The sequence below is a fragment of the Corythoichthys intestinalis genome, chromosome 11 (assembly GCF_030265065.1).
Source record: "Corythoichthys intestinalis isolate RoL2023-P3 chromosome 11, ASM3026506v1, whole genome shotgun sequence".
Lineage (NCBI taxonomy): Eukaryota > Metazoa > Chordata > Actinopteri > Syngnathiformes > Syngnathidae > Corythoichthys > Corythoichthys intestinalis.
The window spans coordinates 51,781,900-51,799,374 of NC_080405.1; the positions used below are offsets into that span (position 1 = coordinate 51,781,900).

The window sequence follows — 17,475 nt, forward strand, 5'->3', positions numbered from 1 at the left end:
CAAAACCAAACAAAACATTTCATGTCTTCGAATTAAGACATTTGTGAGCCAAAAGGGAGTCGAATCGTAGTGTAAATACTGTTTTGAACCCGGGCGGGGTCACTATTCGGCAGCTGCTTCCCCTTTGCGCTGCTGCTGAGAAAAGAAGGCGGGGTGAGTATTTGGCAGCTCCGTCCCCGGAGGTGTGTGCGCGAGCCTCGGCGACGACTTGCAACAGCAAAGCGGGCATCGAACAGGCAGGCGGCTGTTCCCTTTTTTTTTTTGGCAAGCATCCTCAGTGCAACAAGCCCGACGAGTCGTTTGCAGCGCCCGCTGTGATCCTACACTTTTTTTTGGTCATCCGACCCCAACCGGGGTCAGACGCCAGCGGGCTATCCGGCGAAAGCAAACCGGGAATCGATGCTCCTCGGCCCGCGTCCGTGCTTGTTTTGACCTGGTAAGCCTGGCGCCTAGCTCCTGTGCTAATAGCTTAGCGTCTCTCGTTCACTTCAAGGGAAGCAAAGCGCTAGCCTCGCTAAAACTGACGGGGATGGACGCATTTTTTACGTTAGGAAACGATGTGCATTGCACAATAATTTAATTATATTATTTATGTGTTAATTGATACATGAAGTGCATTGTAATTATGAACATAAATTGACGATTTGTGGTTTAAATCGGGATGTATGTGGGAAGCTAACTAGCGGTTCGCCGAGGGGTTATAGGTTCGTTCCATCACATCCGAGATTGACAAAGCAGGGGGGAAAATCTTTTTTTCGAACGGCAAAGGCAATATTAAACTAATAGGTACATTTGAAGCTGTTGTAGCAGTTGATATATTGACAAGCAGCGTTATTTTTTTGTTCCTGTGCATTTAAACGCCATTTTTATTACACCTGTCATGAATGATAAGTTGTAAAAATTGCAGCTTTCACTTGCGTTTGTATGGTGAAAATGTTGCAATATGGATTTATTAATTAATTATAATTGTGGTTATAAGACTTTCAGTCGTCATTTACCTTTGCTGGAATGCGTTTAGGGATGTATTTGGGCATGGCAATAGATATTTCTACTCTTGAAGTTAAAGCGTACGAGATTTAAATTCGGTTTGTTTCTCAGGGAGCTAACTGCTAGCTTACAGTTAGCAAAAGGGTATTTATTTGAATATTTATTATTTGTTATCAATAAATACGAATACGTTTTTTTTTTTTTTTTTTTTTTTTGCTGTGGAGTCTCTGGTGCTAGAAATGTTCCAAATCAGCAATTTTGGAGGTTTTCTTGACCTTTAAACACATTTCCGTTACACAGTAAAAATACCGATTTCTTTTGTGTTTCCATGCCAATAATGTCTTTATTTTCATGGTGATCGTTGCTTGCAGTCGACCCTTCCCTGTTTGTGTAATTATTTGATCTTTTTAGTGTATATCTAAGACGTTGGTAAGGCATGTGTTTATGATTCCATTCTGGTGTGTCTAGGGGTTAAGTTTAATTATTACAATTTAATAGCATTGTTAATATCATATATGATGTTTATTTTCCTAGCAGTGCTTCCGTATGATTTTGAAGATTTCTTCTCTTAACGCCTGTGCACTCACAATTTAAATAGAGAATGCAGCCCTCACTTGCATTTTTATTGCATCTAAAATATTGTTCATGTTCTCATGATAATACTTGATTCCCATGTCTCTAAATCTAAGAATTTAGGGACATGAATTCTGTGGCAGAATAAGATGTTACAGCCTTGTTCTGCATGTCATTGTTCACTGACAATTATGCTTATAACCACAACAGAAGAGTGAGGAATCACTTATTGGACATTTCAGTAGACATCGAGAGTGTTCAAAGTGATGGTTTAAACAGGTGTTTCTCAGGAATGTGTCATCATTTAAATTCAAGTGTATTTGTTTCTCACGGTGGTTTGGTGTTGGCTTTCAGGCAGTCTTGCGGTTGAGATGTCCTTCGATTCCTGACTATTAACACCTTTGTTCTCTGTTCTATTTTTGTAATTCATCATTAATGACATTTTTTTCCCGTTGCATTTCAATGGTGATAATTTCCATTATTCCTCTGATTATTTTACTTCCAGTTATTCCTTCCCTCTAATGGAATGTTCTAGTATGCTGGTGCATGTTAGCCAAATGGGCTTGGAGCCACAAAAACATGACTCGACAGTTCCATTTTCTGCAATTAATTTCAATTATGTTGAACATGCCAACGGATAACTTTCATGTCTTTGCAGGATTCAATTTTCTTTATTTTATGAAAACATAATGCATATACGCGACCTCTTCTAAAGGAGACTTCATTTGATATTAATGCAGATCTTTTAATCCACTGCTCAGACTGTTCCTTTCTATGAGTTTATAGTTATTTTTGTGTGTGCGCAATTTATTCATTCATTTGTTTTATTTATTTTAAATTTTAAGTGAAAAACATAGTTGAAATGCTTTGAATCTAAATTCAAAAAAATAAAACAACCACTTTCATATTAGCTAAGGCTTTGGCAGCCTCGTGGTGCATGGAGTTTAAACATCCCAAATTTATCAGAGTAGTCCGGTTTTTCCACTAAATTGGTGAGTTTTTAAGTGGGAAAGAGAAGATAATCTGTCAGGGGGAAAAAAAAAAACTTGAATAGCAAACCAGTGTCCACAACCCACTTTGTTTGTGTTCAACTTTGAGTTCTGGACTATGGGAATACTTGCATACTAGAATCATTTTTCACAACAGTATGAAGAGGAGGTCCAGAAACAACATCATGACTTTGAAAGCGAGAATGTCCTTGCCTAGTTTAGACGCCACAACTCTGATAAATTATTGAGCTAGCCCCGGGTGGGGGTCAGTGGTTATTCGGGTCATGGTATCTCTTGGCCATTAAAAAAAAAAAAAAAAAAAAGACTCATTTTTCAAAAAACAGACAGCATCAATTTATTGACTTTGTAAATTGGATTGCACACAATATCCATGTTTTCAGTCAAAACATTTGTCATACAAATTTGTGATTTATTCCCTGTCACTAGAATCAATAGACTACTATTTATCATGGATTTACTCCCGTAAATTGGGTTGTCACTACTCACTACCCTATAATATTGGCCAATAAAAGCCTTATAAAATGTTATCGAATAATATTGATATCAGTTTTTCATTATTGGGTTTGGGCCAATGTGCATGTTGTTTTCAATGTGAATGTAGAAGATATGTGGCTGCTGCCTTTGTACAATGGCTTGTCACAGCTTAGCATAGCAGTTATTCATGTTGAATTAAGATGCTTGGGATTTGTTATGTGAGCAGACCATCTCCATTCATGGTGAAAAATTAACAATAATTGACTGAAACAAAAATATATTTCTAACTAATTACATGTGACTACCGCTTTACCAGAAAGAAATAGTCACTAAGTAGAGTAATAAATACAAAAATCTGTGCGGAAGCCCAGCAAAATGCATCCTGGGAATCGTCATTGTATTGCCATTTCCTATGATTGCTGGCATGAATTTGTAATGCTTTGGTCGCCCCTTAGTGGCTCTTTGGGGTAAACGTGATTTAATTGTGAATTATTCTTTTTTTATTTAATTATGGACATTTTGGCTCATTTCAATATATATTGTTTATATGAGACATATACTTTCCATAATTTCAGTTGGAAGTTCTCTATTTTCACAGAATGTTTATTTCATTTGGAAAACCTTGAAGTTGTTACATTTATCATGATCAAAGCAGACAGTGGGACATCGCAATACAATTAGCAATTGCACGTTAAGTCCACTACCACAAATATCGATATCGGTATTGGATTTTTGGAGTTGAACAATATCTAGATAGCGGTTAAAAAGTCATTATCATACAACTTAACAAATAATGAATTCAACAATTGGGTTGTCTGTGTTTTTTTTTTCCTCGCAACTTCGCGCTTATTAAAGTTAACAATGACTGACAGACGTTTAATGTTTGATCTTGCCACAGATGCCTGGAACCCGAAGCTTCAAAGCGCCGCATGCGCCAATCATCGTTTAGCATTGTGTGTAAGCGAGCAGCTTCAGCAGATTTGAGTGGACTCAATCAATGTAGCATTTAATAAAGACAAGCATTTTTATATTTTTTTCTTGTTTAAAAATAATTTGGTGGGACAGTACCATGATATTGATTCATATGATTAGCTATTGGTATCAGATATTTTGAGTTGGACAGCAATATCAGGATATCTGTTAAAAAGTCATAATCAGACAACTCATATTGTCACTGTTAAATATTCTTAAAATCTATTATTCTACCCACCATTCTATCGAGTAATAGAATAATCAGATGAAATCTTAGTTTCCATTAAAAAAATTACATTATCATTATTCCACAATTACTGTCAGTTAGCAAAATATTTTTGTTTAATGCTTAATTGCAACCAAATAATCAGCATTGTACTCAGTAGCGTTTTTGAACCTGAGAGCTACTTTTTCGATTTTTATATTCATTCGCAGGGTTTCGAGTTCAATTAACCCATATTTTTCATTATTGATTAAAATTTCAATGTTCTCCCCATAAAGTGAACACCATTCAGTTACTGGTTTGGTCCATAGCTTGTCGGAAAATAGCAAAAATATGAATCCAAAGAAAAAAGCAAATATTTGCAAATATCACTATTGAGAACTGCAGAAAACACATAAATATTTACTGTAGAAATAAAATGATTTGGACAATTAAAAGTTAGACAATCCCTCTAAACGATGAATCTATACATCACTCGGCTCAACTAATCGGTTGATTTTGACACCCCTATATGGGACTTTTTCATCGAATAGTGACAATGCTGCTGCCTTCCCACTTAAAAGGATTGCCTTCCCTGTCCATCGTTGTAGTTTTCCCTGCCTGTCTGTGAGATGGAAATTTCCACACCTGAGCAACACCGGCAAGTGTGCGCCCCTAAAAACAAATCCCGCTGTTCTCCAGCAGTCCCGCCGTGTCTCCACTTATTTTCTAAGGGCCCATCCACTCCATACTATACTCGAATAACACTCGCCTCCCCGTCATTTCCATCTGCTTGTCAAGCGGTGGACCGACACAGCAGCTGTCAAGCATGAAGTTAACAAAGAGACCGCATGAAAACAGCGACCAGGCAGGCAAACAAGCAGGAAGTAACAAGTTATCAATAATACTTTAAACAATAGTGGGAAGTAACAACAACTAAGCTGATGGCATGCTCTGCTAAAGTTAGTCGACAAAGGTACATTTTGTATTCAGTACAGTTTTGGAATGTGAACAAATTTATCCACTGACTGGTGGTCTCTAAATGAAAAGTAGGTGGTAGGTGTAGTGAGCCCCTCTGTCACATGCTAATCAGCTTTAGTCCAGCTTAGTATAGTGTCATCATGTGGCTCAAAGTTTCCGTTTGGATATTCTGTGCTCACTGAATAAATGAGTCATATCAGTTGACGGGTAATGGCGCGGGGCCTCTCCGTAGGGGGCCTGTTTTTAAAAACTTAAAATTCCAATATTTTCAAAACCCAAGCCGCTAGCAACCTAAGACCAAAACAGGCACCTCCCTTAGGCATATATGAGTCTCCATGAGCAGCGACATTGAAAAATTCAAAGTCGATCCCTTTAAAAAAAAAATCCTCATTATTTTTTATATAAGTATAACAAAACTTAAAATGGCTACAAAATTCTCAGATTTTACGCTAGATGCAAAAAAAAAAAAATCACCAAATGCAGAGATAATAACCTAAATTTTCAGGATCAATAGCAATATTTAACATAACAAAGAAGTTTTTGCCCAAAATAGCAACTTAATTTTTTTTAATTTAGTGCAATTTTGACATAAGTTTTCAACAGCTAACAAATCAATCCTCACTACTACAGCAAAGCATGCAGAATCATCTTAATTTTGCTCAACAAAAACAAATTTTGCATTTTTCATTTACAGTCACAACTTATTTAGGTTGAATTCTGATGTCACTATTGCCTCAGCAGGTCTTGCAGGCTATAGAATAGAATAGAATAGCCCTTTATTGTCATTATACAGTTGTACAATGAAATTGCGGCGCATCTCCCTTTACAGTGCTGAACAAGTAAAAATCTCAAAAGTGACTTGCAAGTATAAAATGTAAATAAATATAAAATGTGTACGAGATAGTCCTATGTTCAGGCAGTGCAAATAATTGATGTGAAGTAGCAGCAGTTGACAGTGAATGCATTAGAATATTGCACGTTAATGTTGCACGTAAATTGTATTGGACATAGAATATTCCATGTAAATGAATATTGGACATGGGGTGATGTGGTGTTACATATGGCAGTTCAGGGTGGAGATGGCTTTAGCAAGGAAGCTGTTCATGAGTTCCTCAACTGTTCCTATCTGCCTCTTGTCGTTTTTTGGATTGAAGTGTTACATAAAATAAAACGCATAAAAGCTGAATTTTTTTGTTATCGATGCAGAAATGTCGAAATTTCAGGGTTTTGTTTGTGTGGGGTTTTTTGCCAAAAAACGAGCAGTTGGACGACAATTAACTTATTATTTGAATGTAAAGTTACACTATTGTGCATGGATACAAAATCCAACATGGATGCCATCACAAAACAAAGACATTTTTAAGTTGAAAATTCTTGTAAATAAATGCATAAATCCAGGAATTTCTATAGAAATGAACATAAAACAGTCTAGATTTTCGGTTAAAAGCAAAAAACCAGGAAGTTATCATTCATTTTACGTAAATATTTGAAGTTAAAGTTACCCTAATTAAAAAAAAAAAAAAATTCACAATGTTTTAAAGTGCATGTATGGTGCTATTTTATATAATAATGACTTTGAATCCTCGACCAAATCACTCTTAAGACACTCCAGCCCTCTTGTATGCGCTAAAACCTTTGTCCTGTTTCTACCTAAATCCGGCGTTGGAACCCAGCATGTGTTTGAGTTTATCGCAGCGAAAGCTTCCGCGACGCCCTGCCTGTCCCGGCCCCCTATGGGAAACTATGGCACAATGTCGGAGCTGTAATTAGTTTTATGAATTAGGTGCGCATTTGACCATTCGTTCAGTGATAGATATTACTTTATTACAAAGATTAATTGCCAGATTGACAAGCAGAATGGTGAACTGTGACACATAAAAACATAATGTCAGTTGGTAGATGTTATGTATGGTTCATTCCACATGTTCGGATAAGCATCTCTCACATATTTTTGTGGGTGTATTTTCATGCACCTGTAGTGAGCTCATATTGTTTTCTGACTTCTGCATATAATATACATGTTAAATCCTAGTTGGGGGTTGGTGTTGGCTTTCTCTCCAGACCAAATCTCAAGAAGTCGTTGGAACACAGGAAGCCTGCTATCGCAGGCTCATATTCACTATTTCCAAGAGTCCTCCAAAGAAAACATCTTTTAGACTTTTTCCAATTGCAGAAAATTACAGCCTTGCATACTTGATGGGCAATACTACGCTAAATTGCATAGAATCTGAGTTTTTGCCATTGTATGTGAACATTGGTGAGATAAATGACTGATCATAAAACAGGAAGCTCAAGTCAGTTCCAAAAGATCGAAAACAAGATTTTGATTTATGTCCTTAGATTTAACTGTTATGTTTGATATATGCAATTACAAATCTAATCAAAATAAGCCTAAAATGGGCCCTCCCAACAGAAATCAGTCACAGCTTCATGAGAATTTTTTGCAGACCACTCACCATACATTAGACATGCCCATCATGCATTTATTAAGTCAAACTGGCTTTGGGCTATGTTAAAATTTAAAAAGTTTCTACTCTTTTCTCTTTCAAGCTCTTTCCTCTCCCTGACACATGTTTGCCCATATTTTAGCACCTACTTACTTTCATTGTTGTCTTTAGACAATGTCTTTCATTGTCACATTGACACGCATTAACATTGGATTTAAGACTCGCAGACAGAAACCTTTTCAGAGCCATTCTGGACTGTTCCATTAAGAAGCAAATCCCATCTGACGTCATCCTGAAGCATTTCTTTCTAGCTGTTAGGAGTAGGGCTGTAGCTATCGATTATTTTAGTAGTCGATTAATCCATGAACTAGTTAGTTTGAATAACCGAGTAATCGGATAAAGAACATAAAAAATTTTAAATACCTGAGCTGAGCCTCAAACGGTATAAAGAAAAAGATCTATGTACAACAAAAGAACAATTGACTAACTTACATAGCAAAAGTCTGCTAGCTTACATGCTATAAAATAGAGCCGCCGATCGATCGGGTCCGATCACGTCATTTTCAAAGTATCGGAATCGGCAAAAAAATATCAGACATGCCTTTTTTTGTTATAATGTGTTACACTCTTCCAGAATCTTTAGTTTAAGCTTAAGGTAGGATTATCAAATTTATCGCGTTAATGGCTAGAATTAATATTTTTTACATTGTCACGTTACAATATTTAACGCAATTAACGCATGCGCTGCACGACCCACTCACGCATTGTCGCGTTCAATCTATAATGGCGCCGTTTTACCCATACAGTATGTTGAGCTAAAAGGCAGCGTAAAATGAGTAGTGTGAATTTTGGAACCTTTGAAGCCTTTTTTTAAATGGCCAAAGCTTACAATCCTTCTCCCAACGATTGTATCGTGGGAAGCAATGTGGGGAGGTAAGGTAGTAGTTGATCTTTTTCTTAACACCCTATGTTATTTCCCAACGCAGAGAAGATCTATCAATTGGTACCACGACGCACAGTCATGGTTGCACTTCCCATCATGCATTTGGGCAGAAGTTAAATGGCTACAGTATCATTTACTGAAAGCTCAACAAATACACGAGATGGCAATATTTTGTCGCAATATACAAAGTCACATTTATCCTTTAAGAATTACAAGTCTTTCTATCCGTGGATCCCTCTCACAGAAAGAGTGTTAATAATGTAAATGCCATCTTGAGGATTTATTGTCATAATAAACAAATACTACTGTATTTGTTTATTATGTACTGTATGTTGAATGCAGAGGTTGCGCTAGACTTTTCCGTTGTCTGTCATTTTGACTGACAGGGTCATAAAAATCCGGTCATAATCTATTTTTACCCGTCACTTAACTTTTTAAAATGATGATAATGACATTGTGGTGACCCTTTGTTTGGCATAATTCACCTTCCGTACTTGTGTGTCCATTTGGCTGAGCGCGTTACCGGCTACAACACAGTCACGTGACAGAGACACTTAAGAGCCGCGCGCGTTCCGGTGTTCTGACAAATTTTGCAACCCATCAAAAATTGCTATCTTGCGGTTTTGCGCATGCGCGTGACGTTAAAAATGGCCGCGAATGCAGCGATTCCAAAGTAAACACTACAAACTTTCTTTAAAGAAAAGAACATTTACTTAAGTTTGATCATGTGAAGACATGTACAAAAGTTCACAGAGAGCAGCAGAGCTATAGCGGCCGGACACAGCAATTCGAGCTAACAAGACTCTTAACATTGCATACCGCTTCAACATATTCAATAGTATTTAGTTTTCATTCAGTTTAAATTAATATTCTGTCCGAACAAGCTTAACAGAGAATCCACACCGTGCCATCATCACACATCAAGCAGATGAGGTTACATATGGAACAATGAAATTAACAGTTCACCTACTGTGGCCTGAACGCGGTCTTACACTTTCCTCCTGGTGCGCATGGACTTGAATTGCGTGCCCACTTGTGCAGTCCCTCTTTTTTCACCTCTTTTATCAACACCATCGTCGTTTTGGGGCTTTTTGAAGAAACTTCGGACACTCAGTTGCCTTGACATTTTTCAGAGTAAGGCCAACGACGTCATGCATCAAAAGAGACAATAGCTAATTAATATGCTCACTCGCCACCCTGTGGTCTAGGGTGTGAATTGCAACCTGTCAAAATGACAGATGGACTTCAGTTTTTTCCATCACCGTTTTAAAAAATCGGTCAACGACGGAAAATATTCGGTTAACGCGACCCCTGGTTGAATGTATATATTCGTCCGAGTTTTATTCATTTTTTTCTTAATGCATTGCCAAAATGTATATGATCGGGAAAAATTATCGGGAATGATTGGAATTGAATCAGGAGCAACAAAAAAAAAACAATCGGATCGGGAAATATCGGGAGCGGCAGATACTCAAACTAAAACGATCGGGATCAGATCGAGAGCAAAAAAACATGATCGGAACAACCCTACTATAAAATACTAACTTTTATTTTTAGCAATTCTCTTAACAAAAAGTTCAGCCACATATTCCCACAAAAATGGGCTAAATATACCCTAAATGATGAATGCATTAAAAAAAAAAAAAAACTCACACAAAAACATAGCTTATGTTGGTCTTAACAGGGAGCAGATGGATTTGGCCATGTAAAATGAGGCAGAATAGAGGGCAGTGTATCCACCCAAATCAATAAAACTAAATGCAAATACTTTCAAAAACAAACCATTACAACGCCACTTTAATTAAACGAATACTCGAGGCAGCAAAATTTAATTTGAATCTTTTTTTCTAATCGAATACTCGAGTTAATTGATTAATCGCTGCAGCACTAGTTAGGAGTCTGCTAGACTTGACTAGGGGTAACACCTCATACAATTTGCAATTCAAGTCTCATAATAACAACTATCTCACAACATGGCATTACAAAAATGATTGGTACAATGTCGGGAAATATACCAAATTTTACGATGCGAACATTAAAAAAAAACAATTAGCTATTTAAAAATGAAAACCATGACAATATTTAAGTGCAACATTTCTGTCTTTCTTAACTCATTGCCTGTCAATGACCGTATAGGACGTTCAATTCATTTGAAGGGCAGGTGACGAATTTTTTGGATTTTGGTGTAATTTTACGAATATAAACGTTGGACTAGTTCGTCGAAACAACCGTGTCAGTTCTAATGTATAACTGCGAGGATAATTTGCGTTTTTTTAGCACTCCGCCAGTACTGCATTCCCAACCCCAGAAGTGTGACGTAAATTCCCGAATGCAACAAAAGACTATCCACAACGAGCATAGTAACACCAATGATATCAGTGATATTTTCACCGAAAATAACCATTCAGGATCGTTCTTTCGCGACGCTAACGATGGCAAAGGCGCCCAGGAAAAATTATTCACAGCACACGTTGGTGATGACGCCGGTTGACAGCTCGACACTTCACGAATGGAAGTAGGCCTATATCTAGCATCGTGATTTCTGTCTGAACCTTTATTTCTCCAGTCATTCTGTGATATAATTATCAGTAATGGCGTACTGCGAGCAACGCGTCACTTTTGCACTTTTAATATTCATGACTTTAGCAATTGTTGCGAGGCGGGTCAACCTCCTGTTTGTCCCTAATAGTAAATGCATGTAAATAGTGTACGAACGAGATGTTAACTGACCTAAACCTACCAATTCTGTCCAAAATGATGTCCCTGGTGCCAAATTCACTGGAAAAGATGTGGAAGAACATACAAATGTTCAGTTGAAGAGATGTCTTGAGTGCCGAGGGCTTAAAAAGATGGGAAAAAGAGCCAACCTGATTCAGAGTTAGCTTTTTTATCCACACCTTTTTCTTGTGTGCATTGTAATTTGCCATATGTCACTGACAATGACATTCTCCTGTTTCAACTATCTTTCCTTTACCACCATATGCCCCATCTTTCTTATATATTATATCCTCTGGTTGTCTTACGTCTCTGACCCTTCTTGCGGGCAATTTACATTGCTATTTTTGTGTAGCGATCGCAAATACTACTCAGTGACAGCTAACGAACACTTTTAATTTTTTTCATTAATCACAAAACTTAAATCTATAATTTATTTACACTTCCCCCTTACTAAAGTTAAAGGTAACAGTGGCAGCCAGATACCATTTTTTTCCCCAGGTCATTCAATGTCAGAGAAGCAGCACAGCAAAACGCCACGCTAAATAATAAGTAAAAATATCAAAATGGCTTACATCTTCGTCTTTTGTAGGACCATGACCTCCAATAAAATGTTTACTGCATAAGAAATATGAATGGCTTCCCCTTGCTGGCGTTAAACTGGTCTTTTGGACGTCCATGCAAGTTAGTCCATTCTTCAAATCTTTTCCTTTCATTTTTTGGTTTTGGGAAACGTATGAAGAAAACATCCTTCATATATCGTAATGTCTAGAGTCGTTTCTACAAGTTCCATAGCATCAGTGTTTGATCGGCATGTTGTTTTTTTGAAAGATTACCGGAGAAAACAAGCAGAAATAACATGGACCGTATGCGAGGGCGTGTCTATAAATACTCACTTCTGCGTTATGATGGCGACGATATAGATCTAGTAATAAATGTATCAAATATAAATGAATAGACAACCTGTCAGATGTCTTATGACAGGCAAGCAACAAAATAAATTTTTTAAAAAAAAGGTCGTACTTCAGCGAACAGGGAGTTGGTTTTGTCCTCCTATATAAACAGAATTTCATCAAATTTTAGACTTACAAAAGCCAGTAAGGGTCAACTTACATTTTTGGAAAACCTAGGTTGTATCCTCCTTGGCTTTCAAAGCTATCATCCCTGAAATGTTGTAAACAAAGACTCGATCGAGGAGCCGGGGAGAAGTTCTGTCCAAATGCTTGCAGAAGAAGGTTTTTTGGGCCACTCATAGTCTCTAGCGTTCGTGTGAGCAATTCATCGCTACACATAGAGATGGCATGACGAATCTTGCGAATAAAACCCAGAAAATATTTGCAATAGTATTGCGAGGATAGCTTGGTGCTATACTTTCGAATTTGAGTGCTGGCGAGGTCTTCGGGAAATGACATCATCAGGTAGCGGCCGGCAGCGAGGCGCGTCCCTCGTTGTTTAAGGTGTTGCTGTGGCAGTAACTATGCGGTCTATTATAAAAAAATTGGGGTAATGTGAGTTTTGAGACAGTAAATGATGCATTCAATACAATTTTAAAGAGTAAAACGCTCATGAATTGAAGACTTCACCTGTCCTTCAAACCGGGAGCACTGGCAGTGAATGCTTATGTCTGAGTGCTGTCAGTAGCCACGTTTACATGCTGACTTGTATTCATACCGATTCAAATCATTCCGAATGGAAATTTCAGATCAGCTGTTTACATGTCACTTCATCTATTCCGATCCAGCGTTTACATGTGACTGCCTTTATTCCGAAAGGACGTTTGACAACTGCCGTCTGACATGCGCAGATTAATCAAAACAAAGCGTCACGTTGCAAAACATGGAGATCGATCATCGGAGTGCTGCTGTTTTAACTTTAACCCACTTGTTGTGTTTGTGGGGTCGTATCCGCTTCTGCTGTTTTGCTCTTTTGCCTTGTAGTAGCCGGTTTTCCACCGGTTTCTAATCTGGTCAACGCTCCGGTCTATTCCGGCTTCATGTAACCTCTCGTGAACTTTTTTAAATAGTTCACTGTTCCTTGTTTTACGCCCGTCTAAGCGAGCAATTATATTCAATTCTTTTAAAGTTTGAATTAAATACAATCTTTCCGCCGGACTCCAATTAGGTGCGCTGTGCTTGGAAGCCATGTTGCAAGTGACGTTACTTACGTCACAAAGTGACGTCACCACGTCAGTACGGAGCATGTGCAGAAAGAACGCAACCAGACACCATTCCGCTTCCCTGTTTACATGATATAATTTTACTTCTAATCGGTTTGGGAAAAGGAATATTCCACCCCTGTGAATCGGAATGAAATTCCATTCGGTTTGGGCCTGTTCATTCCGAATGAGGTGTATATATGGAACACATTTATTCGGTTTGAACAAATATTCCGATTGTAATTGGAATATTTGGCTCCATGTAAATGTGGCAAGTAGCCACGTTTACATGCTGACTTTTATTCATACCGATTCAAATCATTCCGAATGGAAATTTCACATCACCTGTTTACATGTCACTTCATCTATTCCGATCCAGCGTTTACATGTGACTGCCTTTATTCCGAAAGGACGTTTGACAACTGCCGTCTGACATGCGCAGATTAATCAAAACAAAGCGTCACGTTGCAAAACATGGAGCTCGATCGTCAGATCAGCTGCTGTTTTAACTTTTCGAGTGGAAACAAAACTTCAGAATGATATGCCGTTCATTTAAAAGGTTGTGTGGGTGCGCTGTGCGTGTGCTTGGAAGCCATGTTGCAAGTGACGTTACTTACGTCACCGAGTGACGTCACCACGTCAGTACGGAGCATGCGCAGAAAGAACGCAACCAGACACCATTAAGCGGAATGTCAGCCAAAGAGTTCCCATAGATACTCCAAATTTTAGTGGAAAATTTTGGTCTGGTGAAAACTGAAAAGCAATCTGTTGGTTTCTTTTATTCGTCTTATTGTCTTCTTAATACTTTGACAAAGCGTAAGTGCAAATGTTTACCCCAAGTTGATGTTAAACATATTTTCAACGAGTCATCAGTCTCATCCATTTAGTCCTGAGATGCAGCTCACAAATTGTTTTTACTCACTGTACAGCGCTATGGTTCCTTTGAACTTTCATTTGTGGGGCTTTGGGTCGATCTAGGAGTTTTGCTCACAATAAGAGGATTTTTCTTTGGCTTTTAAAGTAGCTTACACTTGAGTTCAGCTGATTTTGGAAAGCACATGGAGCTCAAGAATGCTTCATTAGCGCATTTTATAAACAAAACCTCTCGAAAAAAATTCACAGCCAAAAAAGCCCATGATATACAGTGCTGTACACATGTTGTTATTTGTCCAAGTTATTTTCCAACCACATTAATAATCATAAACTTACCGGATTCCAAACGTCTCAGTGTGAGTCTACCCTTGTTGTTAAAAATATGCTTTTCTTATGCAAGAGCATTTTTGCCAATGAGTATATCACGTCCAGCATCTTAACTGATTTTCATATTTGTCTCCACCCTCCGTTTTAATCTCCTTTCATTTTCTTTCCCTTTCCGCCAACCCCCTCTTTGACACTTCTATTCATTTTAGCTCGAAAAAGGAATCCTGCAAGAAGGATTAGCGGTCCGTCAATGAGGAACTACCGACTCATCTTTTGCCACAACCTGAAGCAGCCATAGATGGTTCAGTGTTTCGCTGTCTAGGGAGGAGTGCACAGGACACACTTTCACTGCTACACGGTAAGTACACAATAGGTTGCGCAACGTTAACACAAGAAGTTGGATGATGTTTTACTGTCCACCTGTCAAGTTTGGACTATATTTAAGCTACAAAGTGCAAAATGTTCTATTAAACAAAAACAAAAAAAACGGACACCAGCAGATGCAGTGGGGCAAATAAGTATTTAGTCAACCACTAATTGTGCAAGTTCTCCTACTTGAAAATACTAGAGAAGCCTGTAATTGTCAACATGGGTAAACCTCAACTATGAGAGACAGAAAGTGGGGAAAAAAACAGAAAATCATATTGTTTGATTTTTAAAGAATTTATTTGCAAATCATGGTGGAAAATAAGTATTTGGTCAATACCAAAAGTTCATCTCAATACTTTCTTATGTACCCTTTGTTGGCAATAACGTAGGCCAAACGTTTTCTGTAACTCTTCACAAGCTTTTCACACACTGTTGCGGGTATTTTGGCCCATTCCTCCGTGCAAATCTCCTCTAGAGTAGTGATGTTTTGGGGCTGTCGTTGGGCAACACGGACTTTCAACTCCCTCAACAGATTTTCTATGGGGTTGAGATCTGGAGACTGGCTAGGCCACTCCAGGACCTTGAGATGCTTCTTTTCGAAGCCACTCCTTTGTTTCCCTGGCTGTGTGTTTGGGATCATTGTCATGCTGAAAGACCCAGCCACGTCTCATCTTCAATGCCCTTCCTGATGGAAGGAGATTTTCACTCAAAATCTCTCGATACGTGGCCCCATTCATTCTTTCCATTACACAGATCAGTCGTCCTGGTCCCTTTGCAGAAAAACAGCCCCAAAGCATGATGTTTCCACCCCCATGCTTCACAGTGGGTATGGTGTTCTTCGGATGCAATGCAGTATTATTTCTCCTCCAAACACGAGAACCTGTGTTTCTACCAAAAACTTCTATTTTGGTTTCATTTGACCATAACACATTCTCCCAGTCCTTTTCTGGATCATCCAAATGCTCTCTAGTGAACCACAGACGGGCCTGGACGTGTACTTCCTTCAGCAGGGGTCACGTCTGGCAGTGCAGGATTTGAGTCCCTGGCGGCGCATTGTGTTACTGATAGTAGCCTTTGTTACTGTGGTCCCAGCTCTCTGTAGGTCATTCACTAGGTCCCCCCGTGTGGTTCTGGGATTTTTGCTCACCGTTCGTGTTATTATTTTGACGCCACGGGGTGAGATCTTGCATGGAGCCCCAGATCGAGGGAGATTATCAGTGGTCTTGTATGTCTTCCGTTTTCTAATAATTGCTCCCCCAGTTTATTTCCTTACACCAACCGTTTTACCTATTGCAGATTCATTCTTCCCAGCCTGGTGCAGGTCTACAATTTTGTCTCTGGTGTCCTTCGACAGCTCTTTGGTCTTGGCCATAGTGGAGTTTGGCGTGTGACTGACTGAGGTGCTGGACAGGTGTCTTTTATACAGATAATGAGTTAAAACAGGTGCCATTAAATACAGGAGAGGAGCTTCGTTAGACCTCGTTAGAAGAAGTTAGACCTCTTTGACGGCCAGAAATCTTGCTTGTTTGTAGGTGACCAAATCCTTATTTTCCACTCTAATTTGGAAATAAATTATTTAAAAATCAATGTGATTTTCTGTTTTTTTTTTTCCACATTCTGTCTCTCATGTTTGAGGTTTACCCATGTTGACAATTACAGGCCTCTCTAATCTTTTCAAGTTGGAGAACATGCACAATTGGTGGTTGACTAAATACTTATTTTCCCCACTGTAGCTATAATAAATTAAAATCTGACAGAAATTAAAATACTGAGTGTTAGATAAAGCTTGAGAACAATTATAATAATTTTTATTTTTTCCCAAGACGTGAGGGACTTGGCGTGGCTGTGGTGAGGAGGAAGAGGGGACCATGAGGAAGAGCACGTCTCCATTGCCGGGCAATGAAGGCGGGGGCTCAGCCAGCACCGCCCGTGTTTTTGGCGTGCCCCTGGAGGAGGTGACGCGCACCCCAACGATCGGTGGACTGGAGGTCCCGGCGCTTGTCAAGGACATTGTGGACTACATCGAAGAGCATGGTGAGTCACATGCAAATTAGTGTGCACAAAAATTGGAGTTGTTTGACATTATTGAGTAGCCAATAGAATCGGCTGAATAAAGCATTTTAAAACAATAGTGGATAACATCGGTTTAGATTGCGGGCTTATATGAACATAGCCGTCCTCGTGTATGTAGAAGTTTTCTGCCAAAGTACAAGGGCTGGTCATAGCTTAGTACGGCAGTTATGTATATAACCCGTTAGGTGACTCCCAATTAAAATGCTTGGGATTTATTATGTGAGCAGACATTTGCATTCATGGTAAAAAAATTAAATGAACAATATATGATTGAAAAATAATGAATTATAAACTCATTACATATAACTACTGCGTTACCAAAAAGAAATGGTCACTAAGAAAACTAGATAAGTAATAAAATACAAAAATCTGTG

The 17,475-nt window shown here is 38.5% G+C and overlaps 1 protein-coding gene across 3 annotated transcripts in view; it reads left to right on the plus strand.

Annotated features, from left to right (window-relative positions):
- The first annotated feature begins 16 nt into the window (after positions 1–16).
- fam13b (family with sequence similarity 13 member B) overlaps positions 17–17,475 on the plus strand; it is a 108,353-nt gene continuing 90,894 nt past the window's right edge. Inside the window, exons 1-3 of one of the 3 annotated variants that reach the window (XM_057849359.1) lie at positions 17–436; positions 14,869–15,017; positions 16,852–17,062. In XM_057849359.1, the coding sequence (XP_057705342.1) occupies positions 16,897–17,062 (166 nt within the window). In that variant the 5' untranslated portion in view covers positions 17–436; positions 14,869–15,017; positions 16,852–16,896. The remainder of the gene's footprint in view (positions 437–14,868; positions 15,018–16,851; positions 17,063–17,475) is intronic. The other 2 variants (XM_057849360.1, XM_057849361.1) reach the window with 2 other exon arrangements.